The sequence below is a fragment of the Pseudophryne corroboree genome, chromosome 6 (assembly GCF_028390025.1).
Source record: "Pseudophryne corroboree isolate aPseCor3 chromosome 6, aPseCor3.hap2, whole genome shotgun sequence".
NCBI classification, from domain to species: Eukaryota; Metazoa; Chordata; class Amphibia; order Anura; family Myobatrachidae; genus Pseudophryne; species Pseudophryne corroboree.
This window is the reverse complement of record NC_086449.1, coordinates 61,825,132-61,850,634: the sequence shown is the minus strand read 5'-3', so window position 1 is coordinate 61,850,634 and position 25,503 is coordinate 61,825,132. Positions and strand designations below refer to the sequence as shown.

The 25,503-nt window shown below is 46.7% G+C and overlaps 1 protein-coding gene across 2 annotated transcripts in view; it reads right to left on the bottom strand.

Moving 5' to 3' along the window:
* LOC134936135 (DENN domain-containing protein 1B-like) overlaps window positions 1–25,503 on the bottom strand; it is a 140,921-nt gene that overhangs the window by 77,522 nt on the left and 37,896 nt on the right. For both annotated transcript variants that reach the window (XM_063931051.1, XM_063931052.1), the window contains exons 6-16: window positions 23,844–23,913; window positions 23,668–23,748; window positions 23,064–23,117; window positions 22,082–22,192; window positions 18,406–18,506; window positions 18,272–18,317; window positions 18,045–18,146; window positions 17,036–17,161; window positions 16,307–16,408; window positions 14,357–14,444; window positions 13,284–13,324 (exon numbers count right to left, since the gene is read on the bottom strand). In XM_063931051.1, the coding sequence (XP_063787121.1) occupies window positions 13,284–13,324; window positions 14,357–14,444; window positions 16,307–16,408; window positions 17,036–17,161; window positions 18,045–18,146; window positions 18,272–18,317; window positions 18,406–18,506; window positions 22,082–22,192; window positions 23,064–23,117; window positions 23,668–23,748; window positions 23,844–23,913 (922 nt within the window). The remainder of the gene's footprint in view (window positions 1–13,283; window positions 13,325–14,356; window positions 14,445–16,306; window positions 16,409–17,035; window positions 17,162–18,044; window positions 18,147–18,271; window positions 18,318–18,405; window positions 18,507–22,081; window positions 22,193–23,063; window positions 23,118–23,667; window positions 23,749–23,843; window positions 23,914–25,503) is intronic.

Sequence of the window (25,503 nt, the reverse complement as noted above, 5' to 3'; positions counted from 1 at the left end):
TCTCCCATTGGCACTACAAGGAACAGCATGCCTTCCAAATGCTGCTCCCATTCAATGCCTCTTGCACACAAGCAGACAAACAATTTGGCAGTTGCTCAATCATACCTGGAGATAATTATATATCAGGTGCTGGAAGGGGGAGGGATCACAGACAAACAACAGACAGAGGTTGTCCTGGGGGTGGCTCCTGGGTAAGTTAGCTCTCTGTCTGGAAGTGTTTTAGTAACAGTCTTTATCATGAGGCCTACTGTGACAAATTACATAACCCTATGTGGGCACTGCTATTATGTAGGTTAGGACTGCTGTATCAGAGAAGCCGTGACATGGCCAGCAGCTAAACATGTGTTTGCAAACATTTGTGACTAATTCTCTGAATTTTATTACCAGATAGGTTCAGGGATGGTTACAGGTAATTTTCAGTGTGCGGAAGGGAATTTAGGGGTGGGGATTTTCACCCCCTCCTCTCTGTCTGTTGTTTGTCTGTGACCCCTCCCCCTTCCAGCACCTGATATATAATTATCTCCAGGTATGATTGAGCAACTGCCAAATTGTTTGTCTGCTTGTGTGCAAGAGGCATTGAATGGGAGCAGCATTTGGAAGGCATGCTGTTCCTTGTAGTGCCAATGGGAGATCCTGGGGGTGGCTCCTGGGTAAGTTAGCTCTCTGTCTGGAAGTGTTTTAGTAATAGCCTTTATCATGAGGCCTACTGTGACAAATTACATAACCCTATGTGGGCACTGCTATTATGTAGGTTAGGACTGCTGTATCAGAGAAGCCGTGACGTGGCCAGCAGCTAAACATGTGTTTGCAAACATTTGTGACTAATTCTCTGAATTTTATTACCAGATAGGTTCAGGGATGGTTACAGGTAATTTTCAGTGTGCAGAAGGGAATTTAAGGGTGGGGATTTGCACCCCCCTCCTCTCTGTCTGTTCACTGCTCTAGCTACCTCTGTGTCATCAAGTATACTATCCATCCATACCTGTGGTGCATTTAAGTTGTGCACAGTATATATATAGTAGTAGGACAGTGCATTGCCACTCCTAGATGGGCCAGGTGTTTGTGTCGGCCACTTGGGTCGCTTAGCTTAGTCACACAGCTACCTCATTGCACCTCTTTTTTTCTTTGCATCATGTGCTGTTTGGGGACTATTTTTTAAATCTGCCATCCTGTCTGACACTGCAGTGCCACTCCTAGATGGGCCAGGTGTTTGTGTCGGCCACTTGGGTCGCTTAGATTAGTCACACAGCTACCTCATTGCACCTCTTTTTTTCTTTGCATCATGTGCTGTTTGGGGACTATTTTTTTGAAGTGCCATCCTGTCTGACACTGCAGTGCCACTCCTAGATGGGCCAGGTGTTTGTGTCGGCCACTTGGGTCACTTAGCTTAGCCATCCAGCGACCTTGGTGCACCTCTTTTTTTTCTTTGCATCATGTGCTGTTTGGGGACTATTTTTTAAATCTGCCATCCTGTCTGACACTGCAGTGCCACTCCTAGGTGGGCCAGGTGTTTGTGTCGGCCACTTGGGTCGCTTAACTTAGCCATCCAGCGACCTTGGTGCACCTCTTTCTTTCTTTGCATCATGTGCTGTTTGGGGACTATTTTTTAAATCTGCCATCCTGCCTGACACTGCAGTGCCACTCCTAGATGGGCCAGGTGTTTGTGTCGGCCACTTGGGTCGCTTAGCTTAGCCATCCAGCGACCTCGGTGCAAATTGTAGGACTAAAAATAATATTGTGAGGTGTGAGGTGTTCAGAATATACTGAAAATGAGTGTAAATTATGGTTATTGAGGTTAATAATACTATGGGATCAAAATGACCCCCAAATTCTATGATTTAAGCTGTTTTTGAGGGTTTTTTGTAAAAAAACACCCGAATCCAAAACACACCCGAATCCGACAAAAATTTTTCAGGGAGGTTTTGCCAAAACGCGTTCGAATCCAAAACACCGCCGCGGAACCGAATCCAAAACCAAAACACATAACCCGAAAAATTTCCGGTGCACATCACTAATTATATTACAATATTGTGTTAGATGTTCACGGTGCTGGATTAAACCCTGTGCCGGATTAAACAATTTAAGAAAGTTTGATTGTAATTTTCTATTAAGATCAAATCAATATTATATGGATCCATTGTTACAAGGCCCCTAGGCCAGTGCCTGCTCTGCCTATTTGGTAATCCAGCACTGGATGTTCATCTATCCCAATTTCCACATTGATCCAGATTCTTACTTTCCTATATTATCTTGTTTTCCAGCTACTTTCAGCATCCTGACACTATATTAGGTCTCCTGCCTGTTACAACATCTGGCATTAAGCTAACGTTCTTTCTCAACCTAAACCCCAGAACGAACAAATGCTAAAGGAATTCGCCATTGCCCTGGAGTCAGTGTGGGAAGGCCCCATGCCAACAGTCTGGATTGTGTCCATGACATCACTGTGGATCTTTGTTCTTCATGAAGTTGTACAATAAAGCATTTTGAAAGTACTATAATACTATCTGGTGGCAAGTGGAGATCTCCATATTTACTGTGGGCAGTGACAGTTTCTTCCTGTCATAAGACATGTGTACTGTTGCACGTTTGGGGCATGTCTTTCTCTGCATACAATCGATTACATTGAGTGCCGATTATGCGTTTCAGCAACAAAGTGCTTTGCAGATCTGAAGCACTGCATGCTGGGGAATCTGTCAGTTTGTGGTGCAACAATGGGGCAGAAAACTGCATATTAACTTGATCCATTATCATATTATTACCCCTCCTATAATTAGGCTTATCATACTATTGGGCTCATTTATCAATGAGTGATAAATTTCACTGTAAGTGATAAAATGCACCAGCCAATCAGCTCCTAGCTGCCATGTTACAGAGTGTGTTTGAAAAATTACAGTTAGGAGCTGATTGGTGCAATTTCTCACTCACAGTGAAATGTATCACTCATTGATAAATGAGCCCATATGCCTTTAAACTGGGACGCTCATGGATTACACAGGTTCTATGGCTGATTGAAAGATCAAGGGGGGTAATTCTGAGTTGATCGCAGCAGGAACTTTGTTAGCAGTTGGGCAAAACCATGTGCACTGCAGGGGAGGCAGATATAACATGTGCAGAGAGAGATAGATTTGGGTGGGGTGAGTTCAATCTGCAATCTAAATTGCAGTGTAAAAATAAAGCAGCCAGTATTTACCCTGCACAGAAACAAAATAACCCACCCACATCTAACTCTCTCTGCAAATGTTATATCTGCCCCCCCTGCAGTGCACATGGATTTGCCCAACTGCTAAAAAATTTCCTGCTGCGATCAACTTGGAATTACCCCCATGGTGTAATGCTGGCTCGAAGTCAGCCAGCCACAGAACCTCTGGAATTCATTAGTGACCCAGTTTAAAGATTAAGGGCCAAATTTACTTAGACGCAAAATCACAGTAATTTACCGTGATTCCTGTTATCACCATTTTTCTGTCATTTTTACGGCAACATTTTACTTTTCCCAGGTATGCGTGCTCCTGCGATTTGCCCTATTCAATTGCAAATTTGCAAAAACGGGATTACTGTGAAAATTGGTGCTGAAAGTGAAAAGTGAAAAATGGGAAAATCTGTCCGTACCCCCTAAAAAAGCTTAACCAATATTGGATAACGGTATAAACGTTTATTATTGGTTATAATAAACGTATTTCTGGTACATAAATTGGGTCAAATGGCTGTAATATGCATTTTTTTAAAATATAATAAATGCTATAAAGTTATTTTTTTCAGCAAAATAAATGTTAAAATTAAAAACTTGGGGTACATAAAATAAGAATTTACTTACCGATAATTCTATTTCTCATAGTCCGTAGTGGATGCTGGGACTCCGTAAGGACCATGGGGAATAGCGGCTCCGCAGGAGACTGGGCACAAAAGTAAAAGCTTGAACTAGCTGGTGTGCACTGGCTCCTCCCCCTATGACCCTCCTCCAAGCCTCAGTTAGGATACTGTGCCCGGACGAGCGTACATAATAAGGAAGGAGATTGAATCCCGGGTAAGACTCATACCAGCCACACCAATCACACCGTACAACCTGTGATCTGAACCCAGTTAACAGTATGATAAACGAAGGAGCCTCTGAAAAGATGGCTCACAACAATAATAACCCGAATTTTGTAACAATAACTATATACAAGTATTGCAGACAATCCGCACTTGGGATGGGCGCCCAGCATCCACTACGGACTATGAGAAATAGAATTATCGGTAAGTAAATTCTTATTTTCTCTAACGTCCTAAGTGGATGCTGGGACTCCGTAAGGACCATGGGGATTATACCAAAGCTCCCAAACGGGCGGGAGAGTGCGGATGACTCTGCAGCACCGAATGAGAGAACTCCAGGTCCTCCTCAGCCAGGGTATCAAATTTGTAGAATTTAGCAAACGTGTTTGCCCCTGACCAAGTAGCTGCTCGGCAAAGTTGTAAAGCCGAGACCCCTCGGGCAGCCGCCCAAGATGAGCCCACCTTCCTTGTGGAATGGGCTTTTACAGATTTTGGCTGTGGCAGGCCTGCCACAGAATGTGCAAGCTGAATTGTACTACAAATCCAACGAGCAATCGTCTGCTTAGAAGCAGGAACACCCAGCTTGTTGGGTGCATACAGGATAAACAGCGAGTCAGATTTCCTGACTCCAGCCGTCCTGGAAATATATATTTTCAGGGCCCTGACTACGTCCAGTAACTTGGAGTCCTCCAAGTCCCTAGTAGCCGCAGGCACCACAATAGGCTGGTTCACGTGAAACGCTGAAACCACCTTTGGGAGAAATTGAGGACGAGTCCTCAATTCTGCCCTATCCGTGTGAAAAATCAGGTATGGGCTTTTATAAGATAAAGCCGCCAATTCTGAGACACGCCTGGCTGAAGCCAGGGCTAACAGCATTACCACCTTCCATGTGAGATATTTTAATTCCACAGTGGTGAGTGGTTCAAACCAATGTGATTTTAGGAACCCCAAAACCACATTGAGATCCCAAGGTGCCACCGGGGGCACAAAAGGAGGCTGTATATGCAGTACCCCTTTGACAAACGTCTGGACTTCAGGCACTGAAGCCAGTTCTTTTTGGAAGAAAATCGACAGGGCCGAAATTTGAACCTTAATGGACCCTAATTTTAGGCCCATAGACAGTCCTGTTTGCAGGAAATGTAGGAAGCGACCCAGTTGAAATTCCTCTGTAGGGGCCTCTTTGGCCTCCACCACGCAACATATTTTCGCCAAATGCGGTGATAATGTTTTGCGGTTACATCCTTCCTGGCCTTTATCAGGGTAGGGATGACTTCTTCTGGAATGCCTTTTTCCTTCAGGATCCGGCGTTCAACCGCCATGCCGTCAAACGCAGCCGCGGTAAGTCTTGGAACAGACAAGGTCCCTGCTGGAGCAGGTCCTTTCTTAGAGGTAGAGGCCACGGGTCCTCCGTGAGCATCTCTTGAAGTTCCGGGTACCAAGTCCTTCTTGGCCAATCCGGAACCACGAGTATAGTTCTTACTCCTCTCCTTTTTATGATTCTCAGTACTTTTGGTATGAGAGGCAGAGGAGGGAACACATACACTGACTGGTACACCCATGGTGTTACCAGAGCGTCCACCGCTATTGCCTGAGGGTCCCTTGACCTGGCGCAATATCTGTCTAGTTTTTTGTTGAGACGGGACGCCATCATGTCCACCTTTGGTTTTTCCCAACGGTTTACCATCTCTTGGAAGACTTCTGGATGAAGTCCCCACTCCCCCGGGTGAAGGTCGTGTCTGCTGAGGAAGTCCGCTTCCCAGTTGTCCACTCCCGGAATGAACACTGCTGACAGTGCTATCACATGATTCTCCGCCCAGCGAAGAATCCTTGCAGCTTCTGCCATCGCCCTCCTGCTTCTCGTGCCGCCCTGTCTGTTTACATGGGCGACTGACGTGATGTTGTCCGATTGGATCAATACCGCCTGACCCTGAAGCAGGGGTTTTGCTTGACTTAGGGCATTGTAAATGGCCCTTAGTTCCAGAATGTTTATATGAAGAGATGTTTCCATGCTTGACCACAAGCCCTGGAATTTTTTTTTTTTTCCTGTGTGACTGCTCCCCAGCCTCTCAGGCTGGCATCTGTGGTCACCAGGATCCAATCCTGAATGCCGAATCTGCGGCCCTCTAGTAGATGAGCACTCTGCAGCCACCAGAGAAGAGACACCCTTGTCCTTGGTGACAGGGTTATCCGCTGATGCATCTGAAGATGCGATCCGGACCATTTGTCCAGAAGATCCCACTGAAACGTTCTTGCATGGAATCTTCCGAATGGAATCGCTTCGTAAGAAGCCACCATTTTTCCCAGGACCCTCGTGCACTGATGCACTGACACCTGGCCTGGTTTTAGGAGATTCCTGACTAGCTCGGATAACTCCCTGGCCTTCTCCTCTGGGAGAAACACCTTTTTCTGGACTGTGTCCAGAATCTTTCCTAGGAACAGGAGACGTGTCGTTGGAATCAGCTGCGGTTTTGGAATATTTAGAATCCACCCGTGCTGACGTAACACTAACTGAGATAGTGCTACTCCGACTTCTAACTGTTCCCTGGACCTTGCCCTTATCAGGAGATCGTCCAAGTAAGGGATAATTAAAACGCCTTTTCTTCGAAGAAGAATCATCATTTCGGCCATTACCTTGGTAAAGACCCGAGGTGCCGTGGACAACCCAAACGGCAGCGTCTGAAACTGATAATGACAGTTTTGTACTACAAACCTGAGGTACCCTTGGTGAGAAGGGTAGATTGGGACGTGGAGATAAGCATCTTTGATGTCCAGAGACACCATATAGTCCCCTTCTTCCAGGTTTGCTATCACTGCTCTGAGTGACTCCATCTTGAATTTGAACCTCTTTATGTAAGTGTTCAAGGATTTTAGATTTAAAATTGGTCTCACCGAGCCGTCCGGCTTCGGTACCACAAACAGCGTGGAATAATACCCCTTTCCCTGTTGTAGGAGAGGTACCTTGATTATCACCTGCTGGGAATACAGCTTGTGAATGGCTTCCAAAACGAGGGAGACTTTGGTAGAGCAGACTTCAGGAACCGGCGAGGGGGAGACGTCTCGAATTCCAGTTTGTACCCCTGTGATACTACCTGCAGAATCCAGGGGTCCACTTGCGAGTGAGCCCACTGCGCGTTGAAATTTTTGAGACGGGCCCCCACCGTGTCCGAGTCCGCTTGTAAAGCCCCAGCGTCATGCTGAAGACTTGGCAGAAGCAGAGGAGGGCTTCTGCTCCTGGGAAGAGGCTGCCTGGTGCAGTCTTTTTCCTCTTCCTCTGCCCCGGGGCAGAAATGAGTGGCCTTTTGCCCGCTTGTACTTATGGGAACGAAAGGACTGAGTTTGAAAAGACGGTGTCTTTTTCTGCTGAGAGGTGACCTGGGGTAAAAAGGTGGACTTTCCGGCCGTTGCCGTGGCCACCAGGTCCGATAGACCGGCCCCAAATAACTCCTCCCCTTTATACGGCAATACTTCCATATGTCGTTTTGAATCCGCATCCCCTGACCACTGTCGCGTCCATAACGCTCTTCTGGCAGAAATGGACATAGCACTCACTCTTGATGCCAGGGTGCAAATATCCCTCTGTGCATCACGCATATATAGTAATGCATCCTTCAAATGCTCTATAGTTAGTAATATACTGTCCCTATCCAGGGTATCAATATTTTCAGTCAGGGAATCCGACCACGCCACTCCCGCACTGCACATCCAGGCTGAGGCGATTGCTGGTCGCAGTATAACACCAGTATGTGTGTATATACCCTTCAGGATATTTTCCAGCCTTCTATCCGCTGGTTCTTTGAGGGCGGCCGTATCAGGAGACGGTAACGCTACTTGTTTAGATAAACGTGTGAGCGCTTTATCTACTCTAGGGGGTGTTTCCCAACGCGCCCTAACCTCTGGCGGGAAAGGGTATAGTGCCAATAATTTATTAGAAATTAGCACTTTTTTATCGGGGGAAACCCACGCTTTATCACACACCTCATTTAATTCATCTGACTCAGGAAAAGCTACTGGTAGTTTTTTCACTCCCCACATAATACCCTTCTTTGTGGTACTTGTAGTGTCAGAAATGTTCAATGCCTCCTTCATTGCCGTGATCATGTAACGTGTGGCCCTACTGGACATTACGTTTGTCTCCTCACCGTCGACACTGGACTCAGTATCCGTGTCTGGGTCTGTGTCGACCCACTGAGGTAACGGGCGTTTTATCGCCCCTGACGGTGTCTGAGACGCCTGGACAGGCACTAATTGATTTGTCGGCTGTCTCATGTCGTCAACAGTTTTTTATAAAGTGCTGACATTGTCACGTAGTTCTTTAAATACAACCATCCAGTCAGGTGTCGACTCCCTAGGGGGTGACATCACTAACACAGGCAATTGCTCTGCTTCCACATCATTTTCCTCCTCATACATGTCGACACAATCGTACCGACACCCAGCACACACACAGGGAATGCTCTGATAGAGGACAGGACCCCACTAGCCCTTTGGGGAGACAGAGGGAGAGTTTGCCAGCACACACCAGAGCGCTATATATATATATAGGGATAACCTTATATAAGTGTTACTCCCTTTTATAGCTGCTGTTTATAATTTAGCTGCCAATAGTGCCCCCCCTCTCTCGTTTTTACCCTGATTCTGTAGGGACTGCAGGGGAGAGTCAGGGAGCCGTCCTTCCAGCGGAACTGTGAGGGAAAATGGCGCTTGTGTGCTGAGGAGATAGGCTCCGCCCCTTCACGACGGCCTTATCTCCCGCTTTTTTCTGGAAAACTGGCAGGGGTTAAATACATCCATATAGCCCAGGAGCTATATGTGATGTATTTCTTTTGCCATCCTAAGGTATTTCTGTTTTTTATTGCGTCTCAGGGCGCTCCCCCCCAGCGCCCTGCACCCTCAGTGACCGGAGTGTGAAGTGTGCTGAGAGCAATGGCGCACAGCTGCAGTGCTGTGCGCTACCTTAGTTGAAGACAGGAACGTCTTCTGCCGCCGATTTCACCGGACCTCTTCGTTCTTCTGGCTCTGTAAGGGGGCCGGCGGCGCGGCTCCGGAACCCATCCAGGCTGAACCTGTGATCGTCCCTCTGGAGCTAATGTCCAGTAGCCTAAGAAACCCAATCCACTCTGCACGCAGGTGAGTTCGTTTCTTCTCCCCTTAGTCCTACGATGCAGTGAGCCTGTTGCCAGCAGGACTCACTGAAAATAAAAAACCTAAAATAAACTTTTACTCTAAGCAGCTCAGGAGAGCCACCTAGCATGCACCCTTCTCGTTCGGGCACAAAAATCTAACTGAGGCTTGGAGGAGGGTCATAGGGGGAGGAGCCAGTGCACACCAGCTAGTTCAAGCTTTTACTTTTGTGCCCAGTCTCCTGCGGAGCCGCTATTCCCCATGGTCCTTACGGAGTCCCAGCATCCACTTAGGACGTTAGAGAAAAATGGGTATAAGTAGTGCAAGTCCAAACATATTTGTCCCACTCACAAAGCACCCCAATATACCTATCCCATAACTTGTACCCCAATTTCCATCATTTAGCATTTTTTTTTTACCCCAAAAATTGGCAAATAAAACATATATTAAAAACTTCTAAGTACCTAATTAGGGGGATGTCCCAGGGGTTCAGAACCAAATCATGACATTTTTTACTTAAAATAGGGATTATCCCCTGCTCAGAGTTGGTGAATTGAAATTCATGGTAAAAGTACATTTTTGCGGACAATTGAATAGGCGATTTCGCAAATTTACTGCGATTCGCTGTAAATTCACTTTTTTTTTTACGTGAAATATGATAAGCCTACCTGTAATACACCTTTCATTTATTTTTTAATTATCAGTACTGAGGACTCGTCTTCGTAAGAATTCCTAAATGAATCCAATGCCATGCCAACATGTAACTCTGTAAAATATTCCAATGTAATTACTACTTTTTATTTTTTTAATTTTTTTATACCTCCTGTACTATAAATATAATAGTAAAGTGAACATACTGTATACCCTCATGTTAAATAGGTTCTAATGAATTTCCTGATGAACACTTCTGATGAATTGACAGAGCCGTGTATGGTAAATCTGTACCTATTAAAGTGTCAGAATAATGCAGCCACATGATTCCATTGATACCTCTGAATATAGAGGGGTTTATTGATGAAGCAGTGAAAAGAGGGGAGAAGTGAGCCTGTGGAGAAGTTGCCCATGGCGACCAATCAGCTGCTCTGTACAATTGTATAGTATGCAAACTATAAATGTTACTTCAGTGCTGATTGGTTGCCATGGGCTACTTCTCCACTGGCACACTTCTCCACACTTTTCACTGCTTCATGAATAGACCCCAAAGTGTCCACGACACCCTCGCAGGGTGACTCATTTCCTAGCAGGTGGAATTAATCAGATGAGCTCGCTAGTGATTTGGGAGCACTTGACAAAGGCCTTTATTCATGAAGCGGCGACTATTACAAGCCTATTATGGTGGATTGCAGGTGAAAATTTAAAGAGACACTCACAGTCAGTGTAAGGGAGGGCATGCTTTACACTGACTGATCACCGCTTAGTAAATAAAGCTCAAAGTGCTGTTTTTGCTTTAAACCGTCCACATGTAGGATCTTGTTCCAATAGCACTCGTAATATAACATAACTTTTCTCTGCTGATTCCGTTCCATTATCATTATTAATAATAATATTAGCAGTATTATTATTATTTTTTTTACATGGGGCCTAATTCAAGGTTGCTCGCAAAAGTAAAATCTTCCTCTAATGGGCAAAACCATGTGCACTGCAGGTTGGGGGGGGGGGGGGGGGGGGGAGCAGATATAACATGTGCAGAGAGAGATAGATTTGGGTGGGGTGTGTTCAAACTGAAATCTAAATTGCAGTGTAAAAATAAAGCAGCCAGTATTTACCCTGCACAGAAACAAAATAACCCACCCAAATCTAACTCTCTCTGTAAATGTTATATCTGCCCCCCCCTGCAGTGCACACGGTGTTGCCCATTAGAGGAAGATTTTGCTTTTGCAATCAACCTTCAATTAGGCCTTAGGCAGCACAAATTTGCTCAGTGCTGTACATAGCAAAGACCTATTCTGTTCATTCCTATAAATCAAGAGTTTTCCAAAGTCCGCCATTAAAGTCCAGGTTTTAAGGATATCCACGCTTGAATCAAGATGGACTGAGGTACCGTACTAATTAAGTCACCTGCGCTTAAGCGCGGATATCCTTAAAACCTGGACTGTAATTTGGAAAACTGATCACTGTAGCGTCGATATTACATGTGACTAAAAGTCTACCTTATCAGCAACCAAAAAATACGTAATACTGATGGACAGGGAGCATGTAAATGACTTAGACATTGCCAGCCTGAATGTATAATGAATAGATAATATCCATATACAAAAGGCTCTCTGAGGCCACATAGTGTGAAGAATGGGCTGCAGCTGTGAACACTGCAACAATTACACTAAATCAGTACAAGACGGCTGACGAGACCAGGCTGCACGAATTGAACAGCAACTTGTGCGTCGTGTGTACCAAGACGTAGCTGGAAGACATTATTCTGCTGTATCAGAATAGCCACATCTGCAGGAACTATTAGGCCCCTGACTGACATTAGCACTACACAATTTCTACCAATATTTAAAGGCATATTGGACCCTATTTATCAAGCCTTGGAGAGTGACAAAGAGCACAGTGATAACGTACCAACCAATCAGCTCCTAACTGACAGTAAGGAGCTAATTGGTTGGTACTTTATCACTGTGCTATTTATCACTCTCCAAAGCTTGATAAATCTGGGCCATTGTATGAATGACTGATATTCAAAGGGCAATAAAAGGTTTGAGAGCAGAGTATTACGGACATTATTCAGGTTGAGCTGTAAAATTGCAAATCACAGATCAGCCTATTATTGGCCGTTTGCTCATGCGCTGCGAACGCATTCTACATGCGCGACCCGCACGGGATGTGACCACAGGTTGATTGACAGGGGGCGGGCGTACGTGGGCGTACATATGATGTTTATGGGGAGTGGTCAGAAAAACGCAGGCGTGTCATGGCTGTTTTCAGGGCATGTTATTGACGTCAGCTGCGAACGCTGCAATTGGGAAAATGGCGCCACAGTGACTAATGCCGCGGGCAGCTAGCGTATGCACGGGTCAACCAGTATGGCCGATGGTACTCGATTTTTGCGATGCATTCTGAATTCTGCTGCTACAGTCACAGAATTGCAAATGCATTAGTGGGCGGCTTGTTCTGTGCTGGGCGGACTTTTATCATGCTGGGAGGCTCTTACTGTGTGATTGGGGTGTGGTATGTTGGGTCGACTAGACTTAGGTCAACAGTGTCTAGGTCGACCACTATTGGTCGACAGTAAGTAGGTCAACATGGTTTCTAGGTCGACAGGGACTCTAGGTCAACATGTTCAACATGTTTCTGACCACTCCCCATGTGGTCGACCTAGACAGTGCCGACATAAGTGTGGTCGACCTAAAGACCGGATACTGTGTGATTCTTAGCAGTTGCAGTTGTGCTACAATCGCAGAGCTGCAACTGAAGCTGAATGAGGTCCTAAAGCTCTCCTAAAGATGCAACTTCCATAATAGGGTTTAATAATAAAGACATTTGTAGAAATGAAATCTTACTCTTGCGATGCTTATGCTTTGGTACACAAGTCACTGCTTACCCTTTGGTATTCTGAGCCCTATCCCTGGCTGAATACACAGAAATACGTCTTCCCAGTGATATTCAGAAAGTTCAGCAAAATGGTCATTGTGCAAAGAAGTATTTAGTGGAAGAGCAGAGCAGATGTGAGAAACTGTATGGCTGGACTGGAACATTGCTCCTCTGCGCAGTGGCCTGTTCTGCTGCGAAACGCGTGGTATTCCATACAATTTCTCTAATCTCTACTGAAGCAATTTGTAGGAGAATAGGAATTGTTTGGGATGAGCCTTTGTAAAGGTAAGCCCCCTTTATTTTGATAGCACAATATAAAACGGGTGGTCTTCAGTATGCCGACTGTCGGGATCCCGGCGCACAGTATACCGGCGCCGGAATCCCGACAGCCGGCATACTGACACTTATTCTCCCTCGTGGGGGTCCACGACCCCCCTGGAGGGAGAATAAATAAAGGGGCTCATTTGCGCTCACCACGCTGTCGGTATGCCGGCGCCGATATGCTGGTCGCCGGTAGCCCGGCCGCCGGCGTACCATACCACACCCTATAAAACATTACTAACAGGCTTTACAATGTTGGTATACAAGTCTCATATTACCTTGAGGTTTTCCAGCCACATCTGATAAGATTTGGAGCCTCCTAGCGATGAACAAAAATAAATAAATCCACAACAATACATTAAAGAACGGTACTTAAGCAATAAGTCCATATGCTACAGTGTTTTATTAGAAAGACAAGCCTGACAATAAGACGCCTGACATGGCAATCTTTTATTTTTGTTAACCTGAGCTTGTGGTTCTTAAATTACAATGTACAGTACACTTGGATAACATGGATACAATATCATACTGGCAAGTTAGGGCTGTAATTATCATTATGCAGTGATTGTCACCACTTATCTCAGCAATAGGAACTGTTCTGTTAACTCAAATTAACGAATCAGATCAGCGGGTGAGGCGCAATGTTCAACACCCTGGCGGTGAGATGAGACTTCTGCACCTCTGAAGGATTCACATACTCTACGGGGTGATTCTGCACGTAACTGAGCACCTTGGTAACGACTGCACTGTGGATGGGGGCAGATGTAAACTGTACATAGAGATGGAAACTGTACATATTTGGGAGGGACGTGTCCGGACTCAAATATAAATTGCAGTGTAAAAGTAAACTGCACAGTTTTTGTGGGCTACATGCAAAAGCAGTCAGTATTTACCCTGCATGCAAAAGAGTAAATGTATTTGTATGGCTAGCAGGCCTAGGAGTATCTATAGTGCATACCTCCCAACATTTGGGGATCCATAAGCGAGACTCCTGCGCGCATGTAGCGCTTGCATACAAAAAGGAGGTGTGGTCTAAATTAAAGGAGGCGTGGTCTCGCAGCAGCGATCTGTGAGCTGCTTGCATGCCCCCTCTCCCTCTGTCTTCACTGAATAGACGCTGTGCGCATGTACCAGAGTCTACAGGAACCATGCGCCGGCAAAAGAGGATGAGGTCCGCAGGGAGACCACAAACAGTCCCTCTCCTCTGATAAACCTCTCCTGCTGGCAGTAATTGCACATAACGTCAACTGCACATGGCATAACATGGTGTAATGGACTCCAGACTTTGTGACCCTGAGATCTCTCTATAATACCCGAGACCCTGGACTGTACCCTGGTGCAGACACAGTACCTGATAGACCACGTGTGGTAACTTCCTGCTCAAAGACATCTGTGAATTCCTCACCGGAATTCAGCTTCTCCAACCGGCTGTCTATGAACTGAGAGGAAAACGTATGATGTTAATTGCGTCTTTATAAATAACAACGTTCCTTGGTGTAATGGAGAAGTAATACAAGAGTGCCAGCATTTCCCATCTTTGCTGCCTCTAATGAGCCCATCTAGGCAGGATAGCTGGCAGCACTGTGCGCCATGGGGCACAGTGCTGAGTGTTCCTGCCAATAAGTGTCTCGCCGGAGATCAGAGGCAGAGACTTGGGTCTGTATTATTTATTAGGAGATTGCAGTGTGGTGTGTAACAGCTGCGGCCTTACTAGAGTTTATATTGTTGGACTGCAGTGTGCTTTTCTGTTAACGCTACAATGCTAACAGCTAATACACGAATGGTTTCGGCATTAAGATAAGCCCCAAATGTTCCTCATTTAAGGAAACGCCCCCCTAGGTTGAATTCTTGATGTGCATCCGTGACCTAAACAGTGTAGGCGGCCATTTTGTGGGCAGACTGGCTAGTCATGAGAATGCAGCCTATGAAGGCACAGGAAACTGGTCACATGACAGCGGTCTGCACAGTGCCAGTTCCACCTCCCTGGAGATGTGTACTGTGCTATACTCAGTAGTACTTGTTACTACTCTGAGTGTACAGACTTCTACACAGTGATAATTGCCTTGTCCTATATGTTATATACACTCCTAAATATATGGGGGTCTATTCATGAAGCAGTGAAAACAGTAGAAAAAAAGACCAGTGGAGAAGCCCATGGCAACCAATCAGCATCTTCGTTACATTTTATAGACTGTACTTGATAAAGGCTTCTTTCAAAGCTGATTGGGCAACTTCTCCACTGATCCTTTTCTGCACTCTTTTCACTGCTTCATGAAGAGACCCCATGGTCTTATGTATGACTATTGCATAGTATCACTTCCCTATAACTGTATACTGGATGCTATTCTCAGTCTGTACTCCTAAGGGCTGATATGGGGGGTTGAACGGAAGCCAGCTGTGATTGCGCCCACATTGCTGTCACAGAGAAATTGCTGGATATATATCTTTCAGTGACACATCCACGTCAGATAAGGGGTCTATTCATGAAGCAGTGAAAAAAGTGGAGAAGTGAGCCTGTGGAGAAGTTGCCCATGGCAACCAATCAGCCGCTCCGTACAATTGCATAGTATGCAAATTATCCCGACTGCCGGAATGCTGGCAGCGGGGCGAGCGCAAAAGAGCCCCTTGCAGGCTCGCTGCGCTCGCCATGCTGCGGGCACGGTGCTGCGCTATTTATTCTCCCCCCAAAAAGGGAGAATAGTTGTCTGTATCCTGGCAGTTCGGGATCTCTGTGCCGGTATGCAGAGCGCCGGGAACCCGTCAGCCGGGATATTGAGTGCCTCCCGTATTTTACTTTGGTGGCTGCATGTAGTCATCATGTCGGCATTCAGAATGTTGATATAGTTGACGTGTCGACAGTGAAAATGTAACATTCACATATTTGACACTGACATAATGATGAGATGGTCATTATGGAAACATTGTGAATGTCGGCAGTCCCAGTGTCGACAGAACATGTCATTGTTAGGTTTAGGGGTAGGGTTAGGCTGCGGCTAACACTATGAAAACGCTATGTCGCCATGCCGACTGTCAACATACCTAATTTCGATACTATGACAATATCCACATTATGACTGTGTCGACACTCTGCTCACTACCTCTGGGAGCTGTTGCTAAGCATTACACTCCTGTAGATGCCACCATCTTAACCAGCCAGTGTGACCACCCAGTGTGTGCTGCAGTAGTGCTGAGCTGCCCTCGCTAATATAGGTGTCAGAGAGTGTCGGCCATTTTATGCAGCAACTGCTTCAATGTCATGCCCACCCGCCGGCGTTACTCCCACCCATGCTTTCCCCCAGACCTGCGTGAAGAGCTGGAGGTGCACTGCGTTCTGCAGGAAGTTCCTCATCGAGCTGGACTTGTGCTTCAGGAAGGTCTCCTGGCAGAAAGACAGCGGCTCCCCCTGTGTGGACAAGAACCATGGCAGACAGTGAGAAGTCAGTGGGCACTGGAGGATACTGCTGGCTGGATTACATTGTAGGGGACCGGAGGAGCCAGAAAGAGCTTACACTAACAAGTTATTGACATGGCTAATCTCTGACCCCCATAGTTCATGGTAATTTGGTTACATGGGCACATTCCATTGCACCTGTAGGTGAGACACCATTTAGGTGGATATCCACTCAGGAATATTTTCTGCTGAGGTTGTGTCACCGTTCTGCTTAGTATTACTGGTTGGGATACAGGTAACCGGAGAGGTCCCAAAGACCGGTCATTATAATGGGTGTTGTATGTTAGGTAGATTAGACTTAGGTCGATAGTGTCTAGGTCGACCACTATTCGTCGACAGTACGTAGGTCGACAAGGACTCTAGGTTGACATGAGAAAAGGGGAACCTGAGTTTTTTTTACTTTTTTTGGTGTCAATTTCTCCAAACAGTGACCGGGAACCCTAATTAGTGCATTGTAGCTGCAAACAATTCCTAGTATACGCGAGTATACCTGGCCAATAAAGCTGATTCTGATTCTGACAAGGATTACCTGGATTCTGGACAGGCAAAGTAATCCTAAGTGACGATAGTAGCACATACCGGACTGCAGATGAGGGCATCCCTGTAGCTTCCGAACAGCAGAGCCTGGGCACCAAGGAAGGCATAAGACACCCTGTCACCCATGAATGCTGACTGCTTTGTCAGACGCAGCCTCAGTAGGGAGACCTGGGGAGGAGAAGGATGACTGTGTGTCAGTACAGAGGGACACTGGGGCAGATGTATTAACCTGGAGAAGGGATAAAGAAGTGATAAGTGGAAGGTGATAACGCACCAGCCAGCCAGCTCCTAACTGTCATTTTTGAAAGTCGTAATGATTGGTTGGTGAGTTATCACCTTGCACTTATCACTGCTTTAGCACTTCTTTATCCCTTCTCCAGGTTAATACATCTGCCCCAGTTACTGTATCATAGTGTAACATATAGACACTTCATACATCTTTTACACTACGTGATGCCTCTATGGATATTGTGGAGATGAAATGGTAGGAGGTAGGTGATAGGCATGACCCACCGATACGACCCCTTGCACTGGGTACAAAGCGCTCGGGTTCTGGTCTTCCCACTTCATTTATGATTGAAATCACCTCTGTCTTGGGATGCCATTGGGGGGGGGGGGGGGGGGGGGACTGCTGGGATTGCAGTCCAGGCCCTGGACACCCTGACAGAGAGGGAGGGCCCTGACCTGACCGTTTCTACCACCCGCCCACTACTACCACCAAAAAGTAAGAGGGGTCCCCGTCCAATTGCCCACTGGCCACTGCTTTCCTGCCTGCCATGCAATAAAGTTTGTTTGCTAACCAGTAAACATGACATCACGCCGCGCCACTGTAGGAGAGAGGAAATGTGGTGCATGAGAGCAGCCGGGACAGAAGAGGACAGGTAAGTGTCACATCATGTGGGTAAGGAGACTGGCTCGGGCTGCAAACGACAGAGCACAGGGCTGGAGAGAGTGAGACAGAAGGGGGCTGGAAACTAGTGTATGGCTATAGAGAGACAGAAGGGGTAACTGGTGTTATCAATATTACAGTGGAGGTTTCAGTCCTTCTTACCACATGTGGGGGCAGATTATCCAGGTCTTCAAATGGAGTCTCCAGGTTGTTTGTGTCCATATTGAATACTACAACGCCTTCCAGAGCTCCGGTGGTGACTTGCTGTAGAAGAGAGAGACGGGTCAGAAAAGCGAGGCTTGGATGAGAGCTGCCCCTGTGGGTGTAGGTCCAGCAGCACCAGGACAGAGACTCTTTATACTGCTGATAATTATCTGTAATGCACTGACCTCCATCAGACTGCTGTGAACCCCGATCAGATAAGGCATGGGAGCGCTGGGAGAGAATGGATAACCTGGGGTCAGGGTAAGACTATAGGGACAGAGACACAAACTGACACAGTGACATTCACCGGCCGACTGACCTGCAGTAATCCAGCAGATGGGGTGGTAGTGTGGGGATGTAGATATGCTGCCAGTACATGGGGTACAGGAGGGCGGCAGAGGCGTGGACACAGGCTGTCAGCTGCGGGAAGAGACACATGAAACATGCATTGTAAGAACCTTGCCGAGAAATAAAGCGGAGAGAGATAAAGTACCAACCAATCAGCTCCCTGCTGTCATTTTTTCAAACGCAGCCTGTAACGTGGCAGTTAGCAGCTGATTGGTTGGTTCTTTATCTCTCCAAGCTTTGATACATCTCCCTCTCTGTGAGGATATTCTATCACAATCTCACAAGTAGGATGCTTTGTTCCTTGCATGGACTCATATGTGATCCTGTGATTGGTAGTAAAGTCCCCCATTCCTTCTCCCACCCCATTACCTGACCCCTGGATCCCATCAAATTAAAATACATTTTCAATATTATGTCTTATCTCCGCTCCCTGTATGATTTGCAGTGTCCTGTGGGGGAGATGTATCAAGCCTTGGAGAGAGATGAAGTACCAGCCCATCAGCCTAGGAGCCATGTTACAGACCGTGTTTAAAAAATGACAGGAGCTGAATGGCTGGTGCTTTATCTCTTTCCTCCTTATCTCTCTCCAAACTTTGATTCATCTCCTCTTATAGCCCACCTGGGGATGGTATGGGGATGCTTGGGATGCCGGTAGTCAAAATACCGACAGTAGCAACTCGATGCTTAGGATCCCGACACTAAAGTGGTAAGTAGACTAGCCCTAATCCCCAACCCCCTAACCCTAAACCCTCGTTACCCACAGCCTGACTCTAACCCTCCCCCACCCACAGCCTAACCCTAACCCTCCCCGGAGGTGCATCCTAACCTCACTGCATCCTCCTAACCTCCCCTACCTGCAGCCTAAACCTAACCCTCCCTCCCACGCAGCTTAACCCTAACCCTCCCTACCACACAGCCTAACCCTAACCTCCCCTCCCCGCAGCCTAACCCTAACCCTCCATCCGATGCAGCAGAGCCGGACCTAACAAATATGATGCCCTAGGCAAGATTTTGGCTGGTGCCCCCTAGCACCACCGTTAGATCCGCCTCTGACCCTGCACCCCTTTCCCAACACCATCACCCCTCATCCATAGCAGTCCTCATTTTGGTGTTCCTACCCCCTATATTTTAATTCGGCGCACAACCCAAAAAAGGGTGTCATCTTGCTGGGAAGGGGCATGGCCACACAATAGTACTCCCAAATCAAAATACACCGCACAGTGGTGCAACTTTATTCACATTATATCATGCAATAGTGTCCCTAATTCACGTTACATCACACAGTAGTACAACTTTACCTTATATACGTTACTCCTCACAGTAGTGCCCCTTATTCACATTACATCACACTGAATTGCTCCTTATTCACATTACACCACACCATATTGCTCTTTATTCACATTAGACCACACAGTAGTGCCCTTTCTATACGTTACGCCACACAGTAGAGCACCTTATAGACATAATGCCACACATTAGTATTACCTTTATACACATAATACCACACAGTAATGCCCCTTACACATATAACACACATTAATAATGTCCTTATAAACATAATGTGCCTTACACATTATGCCAACCTTTATTAATGCCCTTATATACATAATGTCCCTTTCACATATAATGCACATTATTAGTTCACTTATACACATAATATGACACACTTATATCCCTTTCACATCGCACAAATAACCCGGTATCGACACGGCATATTGCAGTGTCGAAACGGGTCAGTGTGCGATGTGAAAGCACTTTAGCGGGTCGCCTGACCCAGTAATTCAACCCGGTAAAAAAGAAGGGTTATTACCGGGTTGAATACCGGGTCAGGCGCAGTGTGAGTGGGAGCCGTGTCGATGCGACACGGCTACCATTCACAGCATAGGGAGAGGCGGCGCAGGAGATGAGCTTATCTCCCAGCGCCACCTCTAACCCCGCCCCTGCTGCTGCTGCGCCCCCCGCTGCTATGGCAACCGACCCGGTATATTGCCAGGTCGGAAAGTCAGCAAAGAAGAGCAAATGCCAGATCCCACCCGGTAAGGACACGTTTCTCTTCCCGAGTGGGATCCGGCATTTGCGATCTGAAAGCGGTAATAGTGCCCCTTACACATGTGCCGCACATTATTAATGCATTTATACACATGGCACACATAATGCCCCTTACACATATGCCAAACACTACTGCACAACCAACCCACCCGCACACAGCACTCACACAGCCGCTAACACTGTGACCTCTGCCTCTGCTTGGGTACAGATGTGTCCTCATACATCTTGCCACAATACGCCATGCAGCAGGAGATGCCTGGTGTGAGTCAGCTGGCAGCTCTGCTAACGTCAGGCGCCTTTTTTTGATAAAAATGTTTCTTAGTTGCATTATTATGTGAATAGAATGCACAAGCAGCTTCTGTTGATTAAAATGATATGCGGCATGCCTATATTCTGTGTGCAACTGTGACTGCATCTGCATAAAAAAATGCTACATTACAGTGATTTCCTGGAATACACAGTAACGTAGCATTTCGTATGGAGATACAGTCGCAGTCACACACAGAATATAAACATGCTGCATATCATTTTAATCAACAGGAGCTGCTTGTGCCCCTAGGCATACCAAATGCCCTAGGCAATTGCCTAGTTTGCCTATGACTAGGACCGGCTCTGCCACGCAGCCTAACCCCAACCCCCCCTCCCTGCAGCCTAAACCTAACCCCTCTCCCCCGCAGCCTGGCCCTAAACTTCCCCTGTGGTGCCTAACCCCAACCCTCCCTCCTTCCTAACCCTCACCCCCCTCCTACACACAGCCCAACCCTCCCTGGCGGATCCTAACCCTGCCTCCCCGCAGTCTGACCCCAACTCCCCCCCCCCCCCCCCCCCCCCAGTTCGCCCGGGTCACCAGTACAGAGTGGCGACAGACCTCGATCGGGATTCCGGTATGCAGGATCCCCGTGCCGGCATTTCAGTCCATGACGGGATGCCGGCGTCAGCATTCTGAACAGTGGGCCTTTTGGGTGGGTTATATTTTTTCTGTGCAGGATAAATACTGGCTGCTTAATTTCTACACTGCAACTGAGATTTCAGTTTGAACAAACCCCACCCAAATCTAACTCTATCTGCACATGTTACATCTGCCCCCCCTGCACTGTAGCATGGTTTTGCCCAATTGCTTACTTTTTTGGTTTGCTAACAAACCTGAATAACCCCTAGTGTCGGGATTCCGGCAAACCGGATTCCGGCATTGGTGTTTCGACTGCTGGGACTGTGAACGAGGGGATCCTGACCAAGATCCCCCCACCTGTGATCTCCCTCTCTTACCACTAGACACTGTCTTTAAGTTGTCTCAACCTTGATATACTCTTTCTATCTTACCTTGCTTTAGAATGCTCAATTCCTCTTCCCCCATCTACCACTAATATTACTGCATGTGAAATTTCTGTTTAAGAAACTTTAGAATTCCTATCACTTTATGTTATCTTGATTGATTCTTATACATCAATATCACTTTTGTATGTTACCACAATTATAACCGGACAATACGATTTCAGTCATTTCCATTGCTACCATTACAAAGAGAGATAACTGGTACAGCTGCCAGAGGTACCATAAGGGGCACTACCCAGCAAGGACGACAGGACTGTAACACTTACGGTGCTGAGTTTGCTGGAGGTAATGAGGATCCTCCTCTCACACAACAGGCTGGCGTATAACTGCAGCATGGTATCCACTTGGACAGCCACAAGGAACTCTGTGAGATTTCTCTGAGAAAGACACCAGAGGATATAGAAGGTTTGACAAAAAGTTACAAAGTTATATATTGGACAGCAAGGGACAGATCTATAGAGAGGAATAGAGACACTGGCAACATGAGATTGGCCAGTAGTGTTCAACCATTTACAGCTTGGATCCCAAGTGTCAGTGCACCATTGTTCTGTGACCCCAAGTGTCAGTGCATCATTGTTCTGTGACCCCAAGGGTCATTACACAATTGTTCTGTGACCCCAAGTGTCAGTGCAACATTGTTTTGTGACTCCGTTTCATTGCACCATTGTTCTGTGACCCTAAGTGTCAGTGCACCATTGTTCTGTGACCCCAAGTGTCAGTGCACCATTGTTCTGTGACCCCAAGTGTCAGTGCACCATTGTTCTGTGACCCCAAGTGTCAGTGCACCATTGTTCTGTGACCCAAAGTGTCAGTGCACCATTGTTCTGTGACCCCAAGTGTCAGTGCACCATTGTTCTGTGACCCCAAATGTCATGCACCATTGTTCTGTAAACCCCAAGTGCCAGTGTGCTTTTTGTTCTGTGACCCCAACTGTCAGTGCACCATTATTCTATGACCCCAAGTGCCAGTGCGCCATTGTTCTGTGACCCCAAGTGTCTGTGCGCCAATATTCTGTAACCCCCCCCAAGTGCCAGTGCACGATTGTTTTGTGACCCCAAGTGTGAATGTGTCACCGCTTTGACCCCAACAGTTGACTCCCAATAGAAAGTATTGCACGTCTCACAATCCTGAAGCCTTTTGGGGTCCTGACCTACTGGTGTCACACCACTGCGAAAGACCATCAGAGAAGAAGTAACACATGTACAGGAAGATGCCGTTCATCAGGGCAGCCATGGTATAGGGACTCACATTTTCAGGAATTGATGGAAGTTTTGCAGGATTCGGAGCAGTGAAATAAGAAAACTGGGGATTAACAGACACGTTAGTACTGAGACCCTGCTATTCCAAACACTATGCAATGTACATCAAGCTGCTACGTTTCACAAGAGACTAAGGGGGAGATATCTCAAGTCTTGGAGAGAGATAAAGTTCCAACCAATCAGCCAGCTGGCTGTGCTTTAAAAATGACAGAAGCTGATTGGCTGGTACTTTATCACTCTCCAAAACCTTGATACATCTCCCCTGAATGAGGCATCCTCAGTTACATGCATGTAATGTCCACATATCCCCAAAGCGTCATGTTTCTGGGAGTATGAAGAAGACGTGGTTTCACTGATAACCCAGTATATAATATATAAAGTCTCCTGTGCTTGATGATGAAAATCCTTAACACATTTGTGCTTTATAAGGACTGGAGTTTACAAACCCTGGACTGTGTAATAGCCAGACAGAGTATATATGTAATGGTCAGACAGGTCCATAACCTTATCATCTCCATATATTAGCTATGTGTTGGTGCCTGTCCTATCAGAGTTCCTGTGCTGCTCCTATAGCATGACATCAGAAGACGCACCATCTCCAGGTCCAGAGCCTGGTTCACCTCCGGCACCGGGTGGTCGTAGAGAGACTGTAGGACGTCAGTTACCTCAGTGACCTGCCGGGGGCGGGAGAGGAGACATTGTGAGAGGATGGAGACAACATGTAGTGGACACAGGGAAAGGTGTCACAGATGAAGAAGAGATACGTCACCTGGTCCTTCACTAGATACTCTGCAATATTGTTGAGGAGCTTGTAGAAAAATTCAAACCAGGGCAGACAGCTGAGAACAAGAGAGATGGTGCAGTGTTTAATAATGCACAGACAAGATCCCTCTGTCATATCCATACCCCACCAATACGTCTCCCAATCTCACTGTGTCATGTACTGTATGAGGACCACCTTCCATCTCAGTCATGGCCTGCACAAAAATTTACATATAAGTTCTGTGACTCTCAGACATATACCCCAGGTTCCAAAGTCTGTTGTATTCTATTCCCAGTGGCTACTCTGCTTTGCATATATTATATGTTTACTGTACATTGGGCCTGATTCAGCATGGATCCAAAAAACAAAGTCTTTATATACTGGGAAAAACCATGGGGGGGATTCAGACCTGATCGCTTGGCTGCGTTTTCGTCCAGCGGGCGATCAGGTCTAAGCTGCGCATGCGTATGCACCGCAATGTGCAGGCACGTTGCACAGGTACAAAGTGGATCGCCACTCAGCGATGGGTTTGTGCGAAAAATCCATTCGCACAGGCGATCGCTAGGACATTTACAGGAAGAAGGCGTTTGTGGGTGGCAACTGACCGTTTTCAGGGAGTGGTTGGAAAAACGCAGGCGTGCCCAAGTGTTTGCAGGGCGGGTGTCTGACGTCAGTTCCGGTCCCGGACAGGCTGATGTGATCGCAGCGGCAGACTAAGTCCTGGGCTGTGCAGGGAATGCACAAGATCTGTTCGTACAGCTCTGCTACACATGCGTTCGCACACCTAAAATACACTCACCCTGTAGGCGGCGACAATCTGATTGCAGCAGTGCAAAAATCGCCTGCTAGTGATCAGGTCTTAATTAGGCCCCATATGCCGTGCAGAGAGAGTTAGATTTGGGTGGGGTGTGTTCAAACTGAAATCTAAATTGCAGTATAAAAATAAAGCAGCCAGTATTTAACCTGCACAGAAACAATATAACCCACCCAAATCTAACTCTCTCTGCATGTGTTACATCTGCCCCACCTGCAGTGCACATGGGCCCTCATTCCGAGTTGTTCGCTCTGTAAATTTCTTTGCATCGCAGCGATTTTCCGCTTAATGCGCATGCGCAATGTCCGCAGTGCGACTGCACCAAGTAAATTTGCTATGCAGCTAGGTATTTTACTCACGGCTTTTTCTTCGCTCAGGCGATCGGAGTGTGATTGACAGGAAGTGGGTGTTTGTGGGCGGAAACAGGGCATTTTAGGGGCGTGTGGGAAAAAACGCTTCCGTTTCTGGGAAAAACGCGGGAGTGGCTGGAGAAACGGAGGAGTGTCTGGGCGAACGCTGGGTGTGTTTGTGACGTCAAACCAGGAACGACAAGCACTGAACTGATCGCAGATGCAGAGTAAGTCTGGAGCTACTCAGAAACTGCTAAGAGGTGTGTAATCGCAATTTTGAGAATCTTTCGTTCGCAATTTTAAGAAGCTAAGATTCTCTCCCAGTAGGCGGCGCTTAGCGCTGCGTGAGTAAATCTGCTAAAAGCAGCTTGCGAGCGAACAACTCGGAATGAGGGCCCTGGTTTTTTACCGATTAGAGAAAGATTTTGCTTTTGCCATCCGTGCTGAACCAGGCCCTTTGTGCTATGACTGACATGTCTTTATATTCGTTATGTCCTGAAAA